General features: G+C 35.5%; 2 protein-coding genes across 3 annotated transcripts in view; one reads left to right on the top strand and one right to left on the bottom strand.

The window, feature by feature from the left end:
• The window catches only part of ints8 (integrator complex subunit 8), a 71866-nt gene extending 60035 nt beyond the window's left edge, over positions 1 to 11831 (bottom strand). The window contains exons 1-6 of one of the 2 annotated variants that reach the window (XM_051872827.1): positions 11637 to 11831; positions 10982 to 11117; positions 9769 to 9943; positions 7591 to 7731; positions 3834 to 3905; positions 3701 to 3752 (exon numbers count right to left, since the gene is read on the bottom strand). In XM_051872827.1, the coding sequence (XP_051728787.1) occupies positions 3701 to 3752; positions 3834 to 3905; positions 7591 to 7731; positions 9769 to 9943; positions 10982 to 11111 (570 nt within the window). In that variant the 5' untranslated portion in view covers positions 11112 to 11117; positions 11637 to 11831. The remainder of the gene's footprint in view (positions 1 to 3700; positions 3753 to 3833; positions 3906 to 7590; positions 7732 to 9768; positions 9944 to 10981; positions 11118 to 11636) is intronic. The other variant, XM_051872828.1, reaches the window with a different exon arrangement.
• Positions 1 to 14677, top strand: part of LOC127501090 (uncharacterized) — a 279778-nt gene that overhangs the window by 38263 nt on the left and 226838 nt on the right. The gene's annotated exons all lie outside the window — the stretch shown is intronic.

Below are 14677 nucleotides of genomic sequence, written 5' to 3' on the forward strand. Positions count from 1 at the left end.
TTGGTGTTTGATAGAATCCATTATACCATGTATCTGAACAAGATGTCCAGGACCTCCAGCAGAAAAATAGGCCCACAACATTAAAGATCCAGCAGTATATTTAACCGTGGGCATGGGGTACATTTTATCCCTGTGTGCAACAAACCCATCTGGTGGGTTTGCTGCCAAAAAGCTCTTTTTTTATCTGACCATAGAAGCCGGTCCTGTTTGAAGTTCTAGTCTTGTCTGACAACTGAATATGCTGGAGATTGTTTCTGGATGAGAGCAGAAAGTTTTTCTTGAAACCCTCCCGAACAACTTGTGGGGATGTAGGTGCTGTTTGATATTTTTTTAGGCTTTCTGAGACTCAAGACTCAACTAATCTCTGCAATTCTCCAGCTGTGATCCTTGGAGAGTCTTTGGCCACTCAAACTTTCCTCCTCACCGTGCACTAGGACAATTTAGACACACGTCCTCTTCCAGGCAGATTTGTAACATCTTTTCTTAATTATTGCCCTGATAGTGGAAATGGGGATTTTCAATGCTTTAGCTATTTTCTTACAGCCACTTTCTATTTTGTGAAACTCATTAATATTTTGCTGCACATCAGAACTATATTCTTTGGTTTTACTCATTGTGATGAATGATTAAGGGAATTTGGCCTTTGGCCTGCTAATTTTATGAATTAAAGATTTATTTAATTAAAGAATTATGCAGATTTATTTTTAGTCACCTTTGATCATATCCAAGGGTGCCAATAATTCTGACCACAACTGTGTGTATGTGTGTATAATTATGTATAATATATATATATATATATATATATATATATATATACACATACATACATACATACAGGTGCTGGTCATATAATTAGAATATCATCAAAAAGTTAATTTATTTCACCAATTCCATTCAAAAAGTGAAACTTGTATATTATATTCATTCATTACACACAGACTGATATATTTCAAATGTTTATTTATTTTAATTTTGATGATTATAACTGACAACTAAGGAAAATCCCAAATTCAGTATCTCAGAAAATTAGAATATTGTGAAAAGGTTCAATATTGAAGACACCTGGTGCCACACTCTAATCAGCTAGTTAACTCAAAACACCTGCAAAGGCCTTTAAATGGTCTCTCAGTCTAGTTCTGTAGGCTACACAATCATGGGGAAGACTGCTGACTTGACAGTTGTCCAAAAGACGACCATTGACACCTTGCACAAGGAGGGCAAGACACAAAAGTTCATTGCAAAAGAGGCTGGCTGTTCACAGAGCTCTGTGTCCAAGCACATTAATAGAGAGGCGAAGGGAAGGAAAAGATGTGGTAGAAAAAAGTGTACAAGCAATAGGGATAACCGCACCCTGGAGAGGATTGTGAAACAAAACCCATTCAAAAATGTGGGGGAGATTCACAAAGAGTGGACTGCAGCTGGAGTCAGTGCTTCAAGAACCACTACGCACAGACGTATGCAAGACATGGGTTTCAGCTGTCGCATTCCTTGTGTCAAGCCACTCGAACAACAGACAAGCGTCTCGCCCGGGCTAAAGACAAAAAGGACTGGACTGCTGCTGAGTGGTCCAAAGTTATGTTCTCTGATGAAAGTAAATTTTGCATTTTCATTTGGAAATCAGGGTCCCAGAGTCTGGAGGAAGAGAGGAGAGGCACACAATCCACGTTGCTTGAGGTCCAGTGTAAAGTTTCCACAGTCAGTGATGGTTTGGGATGCCATGTCATCTGCTGGTGTTGGTCCACTGTGTTTTCTGAGGTCCAAGGTCAACGCAGTCGTATACCAGGAAGTTTTAGAGCACTTCATGCTTCCTGCTGCTGACCAACTTTATGGAGATGCAGATTTCATTTTCCAACAGGACTTGGCACCTGCACACAGTGCCAAAGCTACCAGTACCTGGTTTAAGGACCATGGTATCCCTGTTCTTAATTGGCCAGCAAACTTGCCTGACCTTAACCCCATAGAAAATCTATGGGGTATTGTGAAGAGGAAGATGTGATATGCCAGACCCAACAATGCAGAACAGCTGAAGGCCACTATCAGAGCAACCTGGGCTCTTATAACACCTGAGCAGTGCCACAGACTGATCGACTCCATGCCACGCCGCATTGCTGCAGTAATTCAAGCAAAAGGAGCCCCAACTAAGTATTGAGTGCTGTACATGCTCATACTTTTCATGTTCATACTTTTTAGTTGGCCAAGATTTCTAAAAATCCTTTCTTTGTATTGGTCTTAAGTAATATTCTAATTTTCTGAGATACTAAATTTGGGATTTTCCTAGTTGTCAGTTATAATCATCAAAATTAAAAGAAATAAACATTTGAAATATATCAGTCTGTGTGTAATGAATGAATATAATATACAAGTTTCACTTTTTGAATAGAATTAGTTAAATAAATCAACTTTTTGATGATATTCTAATTATATGACCAGCACCTGTGTATATATATATATATATATATATATATATATATATATATATATTATACAGTTTATTCACTATAGTTTAAAAAATGGTAATAAAATATGACAAAATCTCAATTAAACTGTCAGAAAAAAAATAATGTTAATTATGTCAGATAACACTTAAGCAAAACATGGTCAGGTCAAAGTACCTGAATAATTTTTAGTCCCAAATTTTTATCAATTTTACTGGTAGTCCACTGTATGTATGTATATATATATATATATATATATATATATATACACACACACACTCATATATATATATATATATATACACATACACACTCATATTACATCATAGCACATATTTTACAATTTGTTTAGACATTTTTGGAGATGCAAGCTCCAGGCCTCGTGCCTACGGCCGAATCACAGTCATGCTGATACAGTTATAATGCACAGCTAATCGTGCGTTGAAACAGGAAGTGAAATAAATCACAGGAAGTGAGTCCACATAACTGAACATAAACCTGACAATAAGATCGTAGGGCGCTATTGTTATATGTATAACAGTTAGTGCTGATCCTCGAATCAGACTGGACAAGAAACTTTCTGCTGATATTTCACCAGCATAAGCAGAACAACTCATCTCCACGCGTTCTAGACGGGCTGTCAGGCAGTGCAGTTACATTGTTACGCCATAACGTGGCGGCAAGTGATTGTCTTTGAGTAAGTTTTTAAACTGTTCATTCAACTACACATTCAAAAACGCTGATTCATTCGAAGAGAGACGTAATGAAAAAAGCTGTTGAAATCATTTTTACTTTGAGCGCCACTTTAGAAGGCTCAGCTGACCAGCAATGCGTTGATGCTAAGACAGAGATTTCGCTATCCTTGGAAATGACAACCTTTTTTCACGAATATATGTCTTGGCCTGAAGTACAGACGCAGCTAATCGCACGCGCTCAGTCAATTTCTTTCACATTCACTGCCTGTGTAAGCTTGATAAGTGCAAATCCACAGAGTCTCTGTACAAATGGTAAACATTATGTTATCATTACAAAACTTATTTAATATTCAGTATACATGCATGAAGTGTAAAACAAGAAGGGCATAACCTTACGAAAAAAGAAAACACAAATATCGAGGTCGCCGCGGTTTTTGCATTCCTCTGCGGTTGGCTCGTCAATAGCGTGGTATAACGATATTGCGGTTATCGCGACAGCCCTAGATATCAGTATATAAAACACTGCAGACAGCTACAAGCATGTATCTTACAAGCAAGTTTCAGTCATACCACACTCAGTATGTTCTCCATGAGTTCCTTTTCCTGCTGGACCAGATTCATCCTACAGGACACACAAAACTATTAGTACAAATTTAACCCCACACAACACAAAAAACTGACACCCCTGTCATTCCTTTCTTACATATTCAGCTGATGTGGTCCAGGTTTGGTCTGTTTCTCAGGAAAGCTGCTTAACACAATGGTACGGATGGCCCTATTGGGAGAAAGTTCATATTACACTGTCAACACAATTGGCTGGCACAGCATCAGCTTAAAGGGTTAGCTCACCCAAAAATGAAAATTGTCATTAATTACTTGTGTCGTTCCAAACTCGTAAGACTTTTCATCTTCGGAACACAAATGAAGATATTTTTAGGGAAATCTGAGAGATGTCTGTTCCTCCATTGACTGCCTTTGCAATAACCACCTTGATGTTTAAAAAGTCCATGAAGAGATCGTAAAACTAATCCATATTAATCGAGCAGTTTAGTCTTAATTTTTTTGAAGAGACTCGATTGAGGTTGCCAATGAGGTTCATTTTCGTGTGTTACACAGCACATTTGAGCTTCCAGAAGAGGTTTGTTCTTGTGATTTATTAAAGTTCGGTTGAGCTTCTGCTTATGTTCACTGATCAAAGTTTACATGTGAGCAAAAGCCTAAATTAAATCTTTTCATCATAAAAAGCGATCGAGTCTCTTTAGAATATTTGGACTAAACCGCTCGATTCATATGGATTAGTTTTCCGATCTCCTTATGATCTTTTTAAGCGTCAGAGTGGTCGTTGCAAAGGCAGTCAATGGAGGAACAGACATCTCTCAGATTTCATCAAAAAGATCTTCATTTGTGTTCTGAAAATGAACGAAAGTCTTGCAAGTTTGGAATGACATGAGGGTGAGTAATGACATAATTTTCATTTTGGGGGTTTAAAGGGTTAGTTCACCCAAAAATTAAAATTCTGTCATTATTTACTCACCCTCATGCCGTTCCAAACCCGTAAGACTTTCGTAACACTTTTTGTTGAGATCAGAGAGCTTTCTGTCCTTCCGTTGGCAGCTACACAAATACCACTTTTTAACTTTGATATTTAAAAAGTTCATAAAGAGATTAAAACTAATCTATATGAATTGAGAAGTTTAGTCCAAATTTTCTAAAGACACGATCGCTTTTATATGATGAACAGATTTAATTTAGGCTTTTATTCACATATAAATACTTAACACACACATCAGTTATGGTAAACAGAAGCTCAAGCATGTTCGTTTGACGTGCGAGAACCAATGAGGTTCATTCTCGTGTGTTACGCAGCATGTTTCTTCAGAAAATTAGGACTAAACTGCTCAATTAATTTAGATTAGTTTTACGATCTCTTCATGAACTTCTTGAAGCGTCAAAGTGGTAGTTGCATAGCTATCAAAGGAGGCACAGAAAGCATTCAGATCATCAAAAATATCTTCATTCGTGTTCCAAAGATGAACGAAAGTCTTATGGGTTTGGAATGTCATGAGGGTGAGTAAATGATGACAGAATCTTCATTTTTTTGGATTTGGATCCAAAAATTTGGATTTTAATAAAATATGATATAATATAATATAATATAATATAATATAATATAAATGTTTCAACTGTTTATGTGTCAAAGGCGAAAAAGGGGTTTGAAGCATTAAAAAAAAAAAAAAAAAAAAAAAAAAAAGTGTAATACAGCTTTAAATTTAGTTTTTTTTTTTTTTTTTTTTTCCTGTACATTAGAATGTGTCCTGTTTAATTTTATATTTTTCTGTGCAAAAAATAATAATGACCATCATACATTTTTTACCATGATTTACAGAAGACACCCACTAAAATGTCATTCAGTGTAACAATATTTATGTATCAGAAAGTCTTATTAGGCATATTTAAAACAACACTCATTTGATGACATTTAAGGATCACAGTGCAGCTGCCCTCAAATACTAACTAATTGTAATTTTTAAATATTTTGCTAATATCCTTCAAACTACTACGTTTTACCATTTGTCAGCAAGAAGTTTTTGTAAGGAAGTGAAAATCATTTAAAATATAATTTAGTATGATCACATAATCTTTTATATATTTTAATAATTACAGGTCAGAATAAGTATATTGTTTTATTTTTACATAAATATATCCGTTACACTGAATGACATTTTGCCAAAAAGGGAGATAATATTGCCATTGTCCCCACAACTGCAATGTTTTTAGTATTAGTCTGTATCATTAAATTAGTTTTAATAATATTCCTGAGTAAATGACAGCAGAAACAGATTTTATTCTACTGTTCTGATGCTCCTGCCATGTTTGCTTAGCTTGTCACTTTTTTTCTGACTTGCTCTGAACCAAAAATGACTCCTTGCAGCTATATTTATGAATACTTTTTGTTTGGCAACATAAATTACGTTATCAGGATGACCATTTTAAGTGGAGAATCCCCTACCGTAATGTCTCTTTTCTAGTCTAGTCTCTTTTCCTTAAAGGCCCATTCACACCAAGTATGATAACTATAATGATAATGATAATAATACAGATAAGTTAACATATTTGTCAGTGCTAAACATTCCTCATTTAACTGTAATATAAATAAGATGCTAAAATTGTTATTTATACAGTGATACTATCCTTCAGTGTAATGGATGACACTGTGGTGTTTTTGTATTACACTGAATGACAAAAAAAAAAAAAAAAAACAACAACAACAACAACATTCAGCTTATATTGCAGGCCATCAACTGGCCACCTATGTCAAACAGTGAGTTTGACCAGTAAAGTTAATCACAATTATTCACAACAGCTACCTATTTTTCAAAAAAATCTAACAATTTAAGTGTTTTTTTGGCATTTCACTAAATGACATGACATCAAATTTTTAACAGTGATGAACCTGCTTGACTGCAGCAACCAAATGGTCTTCAGGGTGCCTTCTGACGATGTCACAGACTGTCGAATAACTATCTGTTTTTTATATGATTTCAGAATGGCTTCTTGATCCTGTTACACTGAATGATCTGTTACAAACTGCATTTCAGGACAAAAGTTCCCTGGTTATTTAAATACTTAAAAAAAAAAGACGTAGTCTTTTTAACATAACACAGCTAACACCATTTTAAAAATACCAGATAAACTAATTTATTTTTTATATTGGTATTTTATACGTTTATTTAAAGATGTATTGGCAAAATCAAAGTCCGGACCATTACACTGAATGACAATTTTACACTTTGGAACATTATTTCCACCATATGTTGACATTTTTTTTTTCACTAAGGTTATTTCAAATATTGAAGTAGACAGTTTACTTGCATTTAACATGTTTTTTATGTATATAAAATTACCAATTATGGGTAATCGCTGGCACGTGAGCAAAAGCGAAAGAGGTGTATGTATTTCATTCAAAGTACCTCGTGCCTGCATACAGAGCTACATTGTGAGGTAATCATGCCTCATAGTAACACAGCTAGTTTTATTAAGTTAGGAATTATAAATACTATTAAAGTACGAGAATTAAACTGCGCAAGTCAATGAAAGCATGCACCTCTGATAAACCATTAGCGTGACCACTGTGCATCACGTGCACACAAGTTTCTGACTGACAGCTTATAGCTTATATGCCGTTTCATTTTGAAGGCTGCACATTCGTCATTAAAAATGTCTCAATCATTTCAGAAAAACAACCATTATAAACTCTTTTGAAACATGAATTACTGTAATTTCTACATTACTTTGGAAAGTAATGGTAACTTCTGAATGAAGCAGCCTCAATGACGTTTGTGGCAAACAAACGTGACCTCCAAGGAACGCAGCCTTCGAAATGAAACGCAGCCATATACATTATAAACTGTTATCTAACCCTACCTAAGCTGTGACATACAAATGAACGCCACACTGACCATCTGTTGTAGATCAGCACGGCCATAGCTGTGGTGGGCGGCAGGGTGGACAAATCCAGATCTACATGTTTAACTCCAGGAGGAACATGACTGACACACAGAAGCTCATTCAATAACATATTGAGCACAGGGATGGTCAAACTGTGATTCAAACAGAAAGACAAAACAGGACCAATTTACCATGTGTATCAATGTCCAACACAATCTTTACATTTTCTTAATGGGGTCATATGATGCTATTTTAAAAGTATTTATATTATTTATTTTGTTTATTACGTGTAATATAAATGTTAACATGATTAATGTTCAAAAAACACATTTTTCACATACTGTACATTATTACAGTACCCCTAACTCCCAGTCTGTCTGAAACACTCCAATTTCTACAAAGTCTCTCCTTCCGAAAAGCCCAGAGTGCTCTGATTGGCCAGATGGCCCAGTGCATCGTGACTGGTCAAAAACCTCAAGAGCGTGTCAGAAACATAACAGCCCTTACCAAAATCACAAGCTTCAGCTTCCAAGGCTTCTAAAGTAACTGTAAACACACAGTAATGATGTTGTCTGTTTTATAGGTGTGTAACAATATACTCATGTCACGATTCGATACAAATCGCGATATGGAACTCACAATACTATCGTGATACTTTAAGCCAAAATAAAGAAGAAAGGTTTTTTTTTGTTTTTTTTTTACTTTATTATATTAAAATAATATTATTTTTTTATTATCAGGACCCACAAATATTCCCCCACTGCATTATACATTATATTCAAAATTATATATAGTAGTTTAATGTAGTAATGTCACTAAAACTCTTTAAACTTTCTTTTTTTTTTCTCACGCAGTACTCGCACTTTCAATGTAGGCATTTGTTGGATCTCTTACACAGGCAAGCCGCGCATGCACAGACTCTCCCAGTGCTTGCTATGTCTTGCCTCTTCCGCTATAATTGCACATAAACCATCTAAGACACTTTAAATCACACTACAAAAAATAAATGTAATATGGTGATTTAAATTATGTTTGTGCTTTCACTTTGAGGAGTACCGTTCCGGCAGCGCATATGCGCTTCAGATGATCAATGCAATCAATCACAGTTCTAATTGCAAGAAAGCATGTCAAAATGACTATTCCCAAACTGCAAATGGTTAGTTCATCCAAAAATTTTAATTCTGCATTTACTCACTCTCGTGTCACGCAAGCATTTGAACATCCGTGTTTACTACACGTAAGTTTACTGCGCGTCATTGTAAATCTGTTCAAAGCCATCGTGTCTCTTCACAAGACTTGGATTTGGATTAGACAACTTGAATGATCATTTTTACGATGTCTTTATGACATGTTTTGAATCCTTTAAGTTTTAGAAGAATGGACTTTAAATGGAGGGACAGAAATCTCTCAGGTTTCATAAAAAATATCTTCATTTGTGTTTGGAAGTTAAACGAAAATCTTATAGGTTTGAAACGAGGGTGAGTACATGATGACAGAATTTACATTTTTGGGTGAATTATACCTACAATAAATACAGTAAGCTAATAACTGGATAAAACTAACTCTATATCGCGAATCATATCATTTACATTAACGATACATATCGTCACATTTTAATATCGTGATATCTAGCTATAACTATGTATCATTACACTCCTACTGTATTACCGTATCGGGTAGAGCCAGAGTAAGATTCTGAAAATGCGGATGATCAAGCAGATCAATCGGAAACAACTTTGCAAGTAAAACTTCAGCAACACGTTTCACAGTGGTAAGTTTTTATTTTGTAACTCTCTTACCTTTCAGATACAAAGATCTCCTCGACATGGCAACAAGACAACACTACAATTCAATGAAGCACCATCATCTTTCTTTACGTATGGGTTTGGACAGGCATTATGCTAATATTTTGCATTGTGATGCAGACATTGGCTTTTTGGCAGGTCTAAAGCAGTAACTTTGCAGATCTTATACACACACAAACAGATACATTACACACTAAAGGAAAAGAAAAACATTAAAAAGCATCATATGACCCCTTTAAATGTAAGTGGAGTTTGCCCATGCAAAAATCCTTGTCACAATAGCCAAGCACTGATTTGTGAGTGGCTGTTCTAAATTTGTAAAGTTGCTAAACATAAAACTCAAAAGAAAAACAACACTTAATCAAATGTTTTATCTTCACTCACCCTTTCTCTAGTATGTTCAGGTCCCATCTCAGGTGGGCGGCAACTTTAAGTGCCATTAGCTTCAGTGTGCGGTTCCTCCGGTTGTCCACTGGTGGCTGAACCTGGTTCTGCTCATTCACAGATGGTTTGGAGGCTTGCTCAAGAAACTGAATGATGAGTTGAACAGGAGATGGATCTGTGGAAAACATAAAATTCAATTCTAAATCTCATCTTAAGAAAACTTAAGGTTATCTGAACTTTATTCTTTGTTGACACATGAGGAACTGTGGAAATTGTTAAAGTTAACATAAAAGAGCATTTGCAGCTGATTTTATTTCTGTATTGTGACACATATTTAAGTAAAAAAGCACATTAAATGACTGGCTGGACTTGATTTTATCAATGTGGAATAGACTTAGAAGAACTAATTTGACTTCAGCTAAAAACAAAGCATTTGCAGGGATTATGAAGACATGTTAACAAGTTCACCTTAAAGTGACACGTATATTTACTACAGTAAAATCATATAATAATATGCAATCTCCTTCGAACAAGGTAAGAAGATTTCTTTGTATTTCCAACATTTTGTTTATTTATTTACATTGTCCTGCCACAGTTTCATAAAATGAACCAAAACTATTTTACACTTCTCATTATAACATAAAAGATTTCTAGCATTGTGTTTTGTGCCATTGCATTGCATGGGGTGCTCATCAATTCACAAAAGGCTGCGATTTAATTAAATAGGTATATACTGTAGTCTGAAGTGCAGCACAGTATTCATTAATTTACACACAATGAGCTCCGTGAACCTTTTTTTTTTTTAAGCATCTCAGAGCAACTCCACCACCTCTGCATTTGCTCTGAGTTTAAACATCCATTTAGGAACGCAATGTGCGCTATGTAAATTTTATTTTCACATTCACATATTTATCCAACTTTTTTGTGGATGAAAGCATTTTATAAAGCACTAATTTTGTGATCAGAATCGTTTGTAAACCAGTTGTCACGGAAACTTAAAGGTCCACCCACCATATTCTCACAAAATCCTGTGGAATAAAAATGACTTATGCCAACATATCACAATATTTTTGCTTGAGTAAAAACAGAAACTACAGTATGATGAATTTTTGGAAGGGGTGGTTAAGTGTCAAGGTGATCAAGACAAGGTGACAGTTCACAGATCAATGGCAATGTTTCAGTTAAGAGTCCAACTGGTGGTGACTCTAGTTACCTGGATGAGGGCCCTGTAAATGCTGCTCCAGTAATGATGGATCAAGCAGAAATTCAAACCAGGAAGTCTGTGGTGGGGTGCAGGGCCGACTGCCACTCACCGCCTCCCGGTCTGCAGCCTCAGCACTCATACTAACCTGCAGAAAAACATCAGTGTATACAGCACATAACATTCAGTGCAAAAAGCATATTAAACTCTGCCTCAAAATATAGTGAGCTGATGAACTAAACTGTATTTTTGGGGTTGTGTTTAGAATGTACTGTACATATATGTCCAAAATTATGTATAGTATAGGTAGGCAGCTCAGGTTTTGGCACACAGTCCATGTCTGTAATGTACTGGTTAACATATTTGAGCTTTTAATTGCAATCATGTTATTTCATTACGTTTTAGTAACTGATAATCATTAAAGATAGTGATATTGATGACAGTAAGGCTTAGATTTACAAGTATCAGACTCTTGTTTACTGTTGAGGGCTGCGTTTCCCAAAAGCATCGTAAGCCCAAGTAGAAAGTCCAATTGTCACCAAAGGTCTCTATGCTTTTTGGGAAACGCATCCCAGATGGGTGAGCTCAACGTTCGTCTTTGATCAGTATAGTCCCAATGAAAGAGACACGCTGGAAAGTTTTTACCCTTTCCCGCATTATCACTTACCTGTTTAGAACGTCTGAATAATTAATACGATGGATATCACAAACTGTTTCTATTTCAGCAAAGAATAAAATAGTCAAGCATTCCAAAGACGCCAATGAGTTCCTTCATAGTAGAGGATCTATGAGAAACAAAGCGAAACAGCGCCGCTACTGTGCAGGCGGTTACATCTTCTTCTTCTTTTGATTTAGTGGCGGTTAGCAAGCAAACGTATTGTGAATTTCCGCCACCTGCTGTGTTGGAGTGCGGAGCGGCAACGCATAATCAATAAAACATCAATTTAAAAAAACACTTAAATAGGCTAAATAAATCAATAAAAAAGAAAAAAGGAAATTTGTATTTTCACAATTGGGTTGTAAAGTTCAACGTACATGTATACTTATTTCATCAAGTTTGTGCAACAGCAACAAGGTGAGAATGATCATGAGGCACTTTAAGAAGTAGAATATTTTTTTTAATTATTTTATTTGTTTAATTTATGAATTGATATGTTCTCTGCATGTTGACGCATCTTTGTCCACATGCTGTCCGCCCCACCAGCCCAATGATTGTGCTGGAGAGCCTCTGACCACAAGTCATAGGTACAGGATAATGTTCATAGTCAATTCATCTTCATTTCTTTAGCACTTTATACAAAACAGCTGCACAGTAATAAACATGAAAGTTACAGAATTCAAAAGACTGTAGAAATTCAAAAGTTGAATTTAAATATAAAGGCCAAATTAGAGAATTAGGTTTTTTTTGTTTTGTTTTGTTTTGTTTTTGTTTTTTTAATGAAAAATAAAGTTTTTGTGTTTCTGATAATACTAAAAAAGGGATACTCCACCCAAAAATGAAAATACTCTCAGAATATGACTTTCTTTCAAATGATGATTTTTTAAAAAAAAAAAAATCCATCTCTGTGAGTGCAAGTGTACAACCCTAAAGTCGACGCTTCAAAAACCACACAAAAAAACAACAGTGGTCAACATAACCCTAGTTGAAGTGAAACAATAGGTGTGTGTTAGAAAAATACTAATATTTTAAAGTCTGTGCTTCCAAATGACTCCTCAAGCTTTAAAACACACATCACAAATTACAACATGTAGACTCTGAGCCCATCTTTGACAGTTGGCAAATTTGTAGTGTATCAAATTTAACATAATAGCATTTTCCTCAAACATCCATTGTTTCACTTCAGAGGACATTGATGTAGACCAAGCACCGATGGTGTGAGGACCCTATTGGAATTGCTCCGTTTATTATTAGGGACAAAGCCCTGTAAAGGGCGAAGGCACTATTGTTTTCTTTAGGATTATTACTATTAGGGCCCAAGCCCAAAGGGCGAAGGCCCTATTGTTTTCTTTAGGATTATTAGGGCCCAAGCCCTGTAAAGGGCGATGGCCAAATTGTTCCCCTAAGGATTATTATTAGGGCCCAAGCCACTAAGGCGCAGGGCCCTATTGTTTTTCTAAGGATTATTATTATTATTAGGGCCCGAGCACCGATGATGTGAGGACCCTATTGGAATTGTTCCGTTTATTATTAGGGCCCAAGCCCTGTAAAGGGCGAAGGCCCTATTGTTTTCTTTAGGATTATTATTAGGGCCCAAGCCCTGTAAAGGGCGAAAGCCCTATTGTTTTCTTTAGGATTATTAGGGCCCAAGCCCAAGGCGAAGTGCTAATGTTTGCAATTAACGCCACGAAACAGGAAGTTGTTGTAACTCAGGCATATGATGTCCGATCTGTATGCTTCACGGTGTAGTTTTTGATAAATGGCGTTATGGTTTTTTAAATTTTAGTTCAAAAGCCTGGTTATAATGTTTAAGCAATTAAAACTGTAATAAAACTTGTATGTTTTTATATGAGTAGAAATAGCCTATTTAAATTTCTCCATTTACGATATTATCATAATTCTTAATCAAATAATTTCTGTTGTTAGGCTACAAAGCCATTTTAGATAAGAAAGCGTAAACGTTATTTTCACTTTCGTTTTCTGATAAACGAGGCAAAATGCCATGATGTACCTGGGTCATTCCACAGAAACGTCCACTCTTGGTATGGCAAGATGTATTAAAATGTATTTCTTTCTCTAACATTTAAACTTAGACCACATTATTAGATTACCCTATGATTTTATGAATACACATAAATGACAGCTTAATGATTTTTTATTTTTTTGGTGCATTTATTTAAAGACTGCATGTACCATTTTTTTGTCACTGGTGTTACCTTAATTCTCTGGCAATTTTAAAGGTTTTTTTTAAATATTATGACACAATGAATCACCAGTGACATACATAAGACCAAAGATCCTTATTCTTCAACTATAATAGATGAGACTAAATTGTTGCTTTTGGTACTGCATACAATCAAAAACTTATCATTGACACTTAGTGAAGGCAGTCAATAAAAGATCATAAACAACATTTTAAAAATGTCCGTAAAATACACTGTCTGTAAAGTCGCTGCTTCCCAGCTGCACTCAACTTAGCTATACCCTCAATTTAGCCATACCTGCCCAAAGGAGGATTAACAATGAGAAAGAAAAGCTGGAATCACATAATCTTAGTGCTATGTTATGCAAAAGAACTAAATGAATGTCACTTGTGTTACTGATCTTACTGGTGTTACCCATATAAGGTGACACCAGTGACAGTAACACCAGTGACAATTTTCATGAAACATGCATTTTACAAAATGGCTGCTGCAAGGTATCAAACCACATGTTGTCAGTCATGGTATACTCACTAAATTAAATAGTTTAATCCATTTGATTTCTAGTTTTTTAAAATTTCCTAACAATAAAGTAGGTCATACCAGTGAGTTCAACTAAAAGCTTCATATGAAATTATGATTTTTCTGATTAAAATTTCTGATAACTGAAAAGAGACAGTGGACTTTCCATGGGCCTTTCTTCATTGTTCTTCAAGAAATAGGAAAAGGAAAGTCAAGTGATGTCATCAGTGTGATTTTTATTTCAAAATAAGAGATTTTTGTTAAATGGTAACACCAGTGACACAACTCCAGGGGACCACTACTTTCATTATACAACCTGAATTCCGG

The sequence above is a fragment of the Ctenopharyngodon idella genome, chromosome 19 (genome assembly GCF_019924925.1).
Source record: "Ctenopharyngodon idella isolate HZGC_01 chromosome 19, HZGC01, whole genome shotgun sequence".
Lineage (NCBI taxonomy): Eukaryota > Metazoa > Chordata > Actinopteri > Cypriniformes > Xenocyprididae > Ctenopharyngodon > Ctenopharyngodon idella.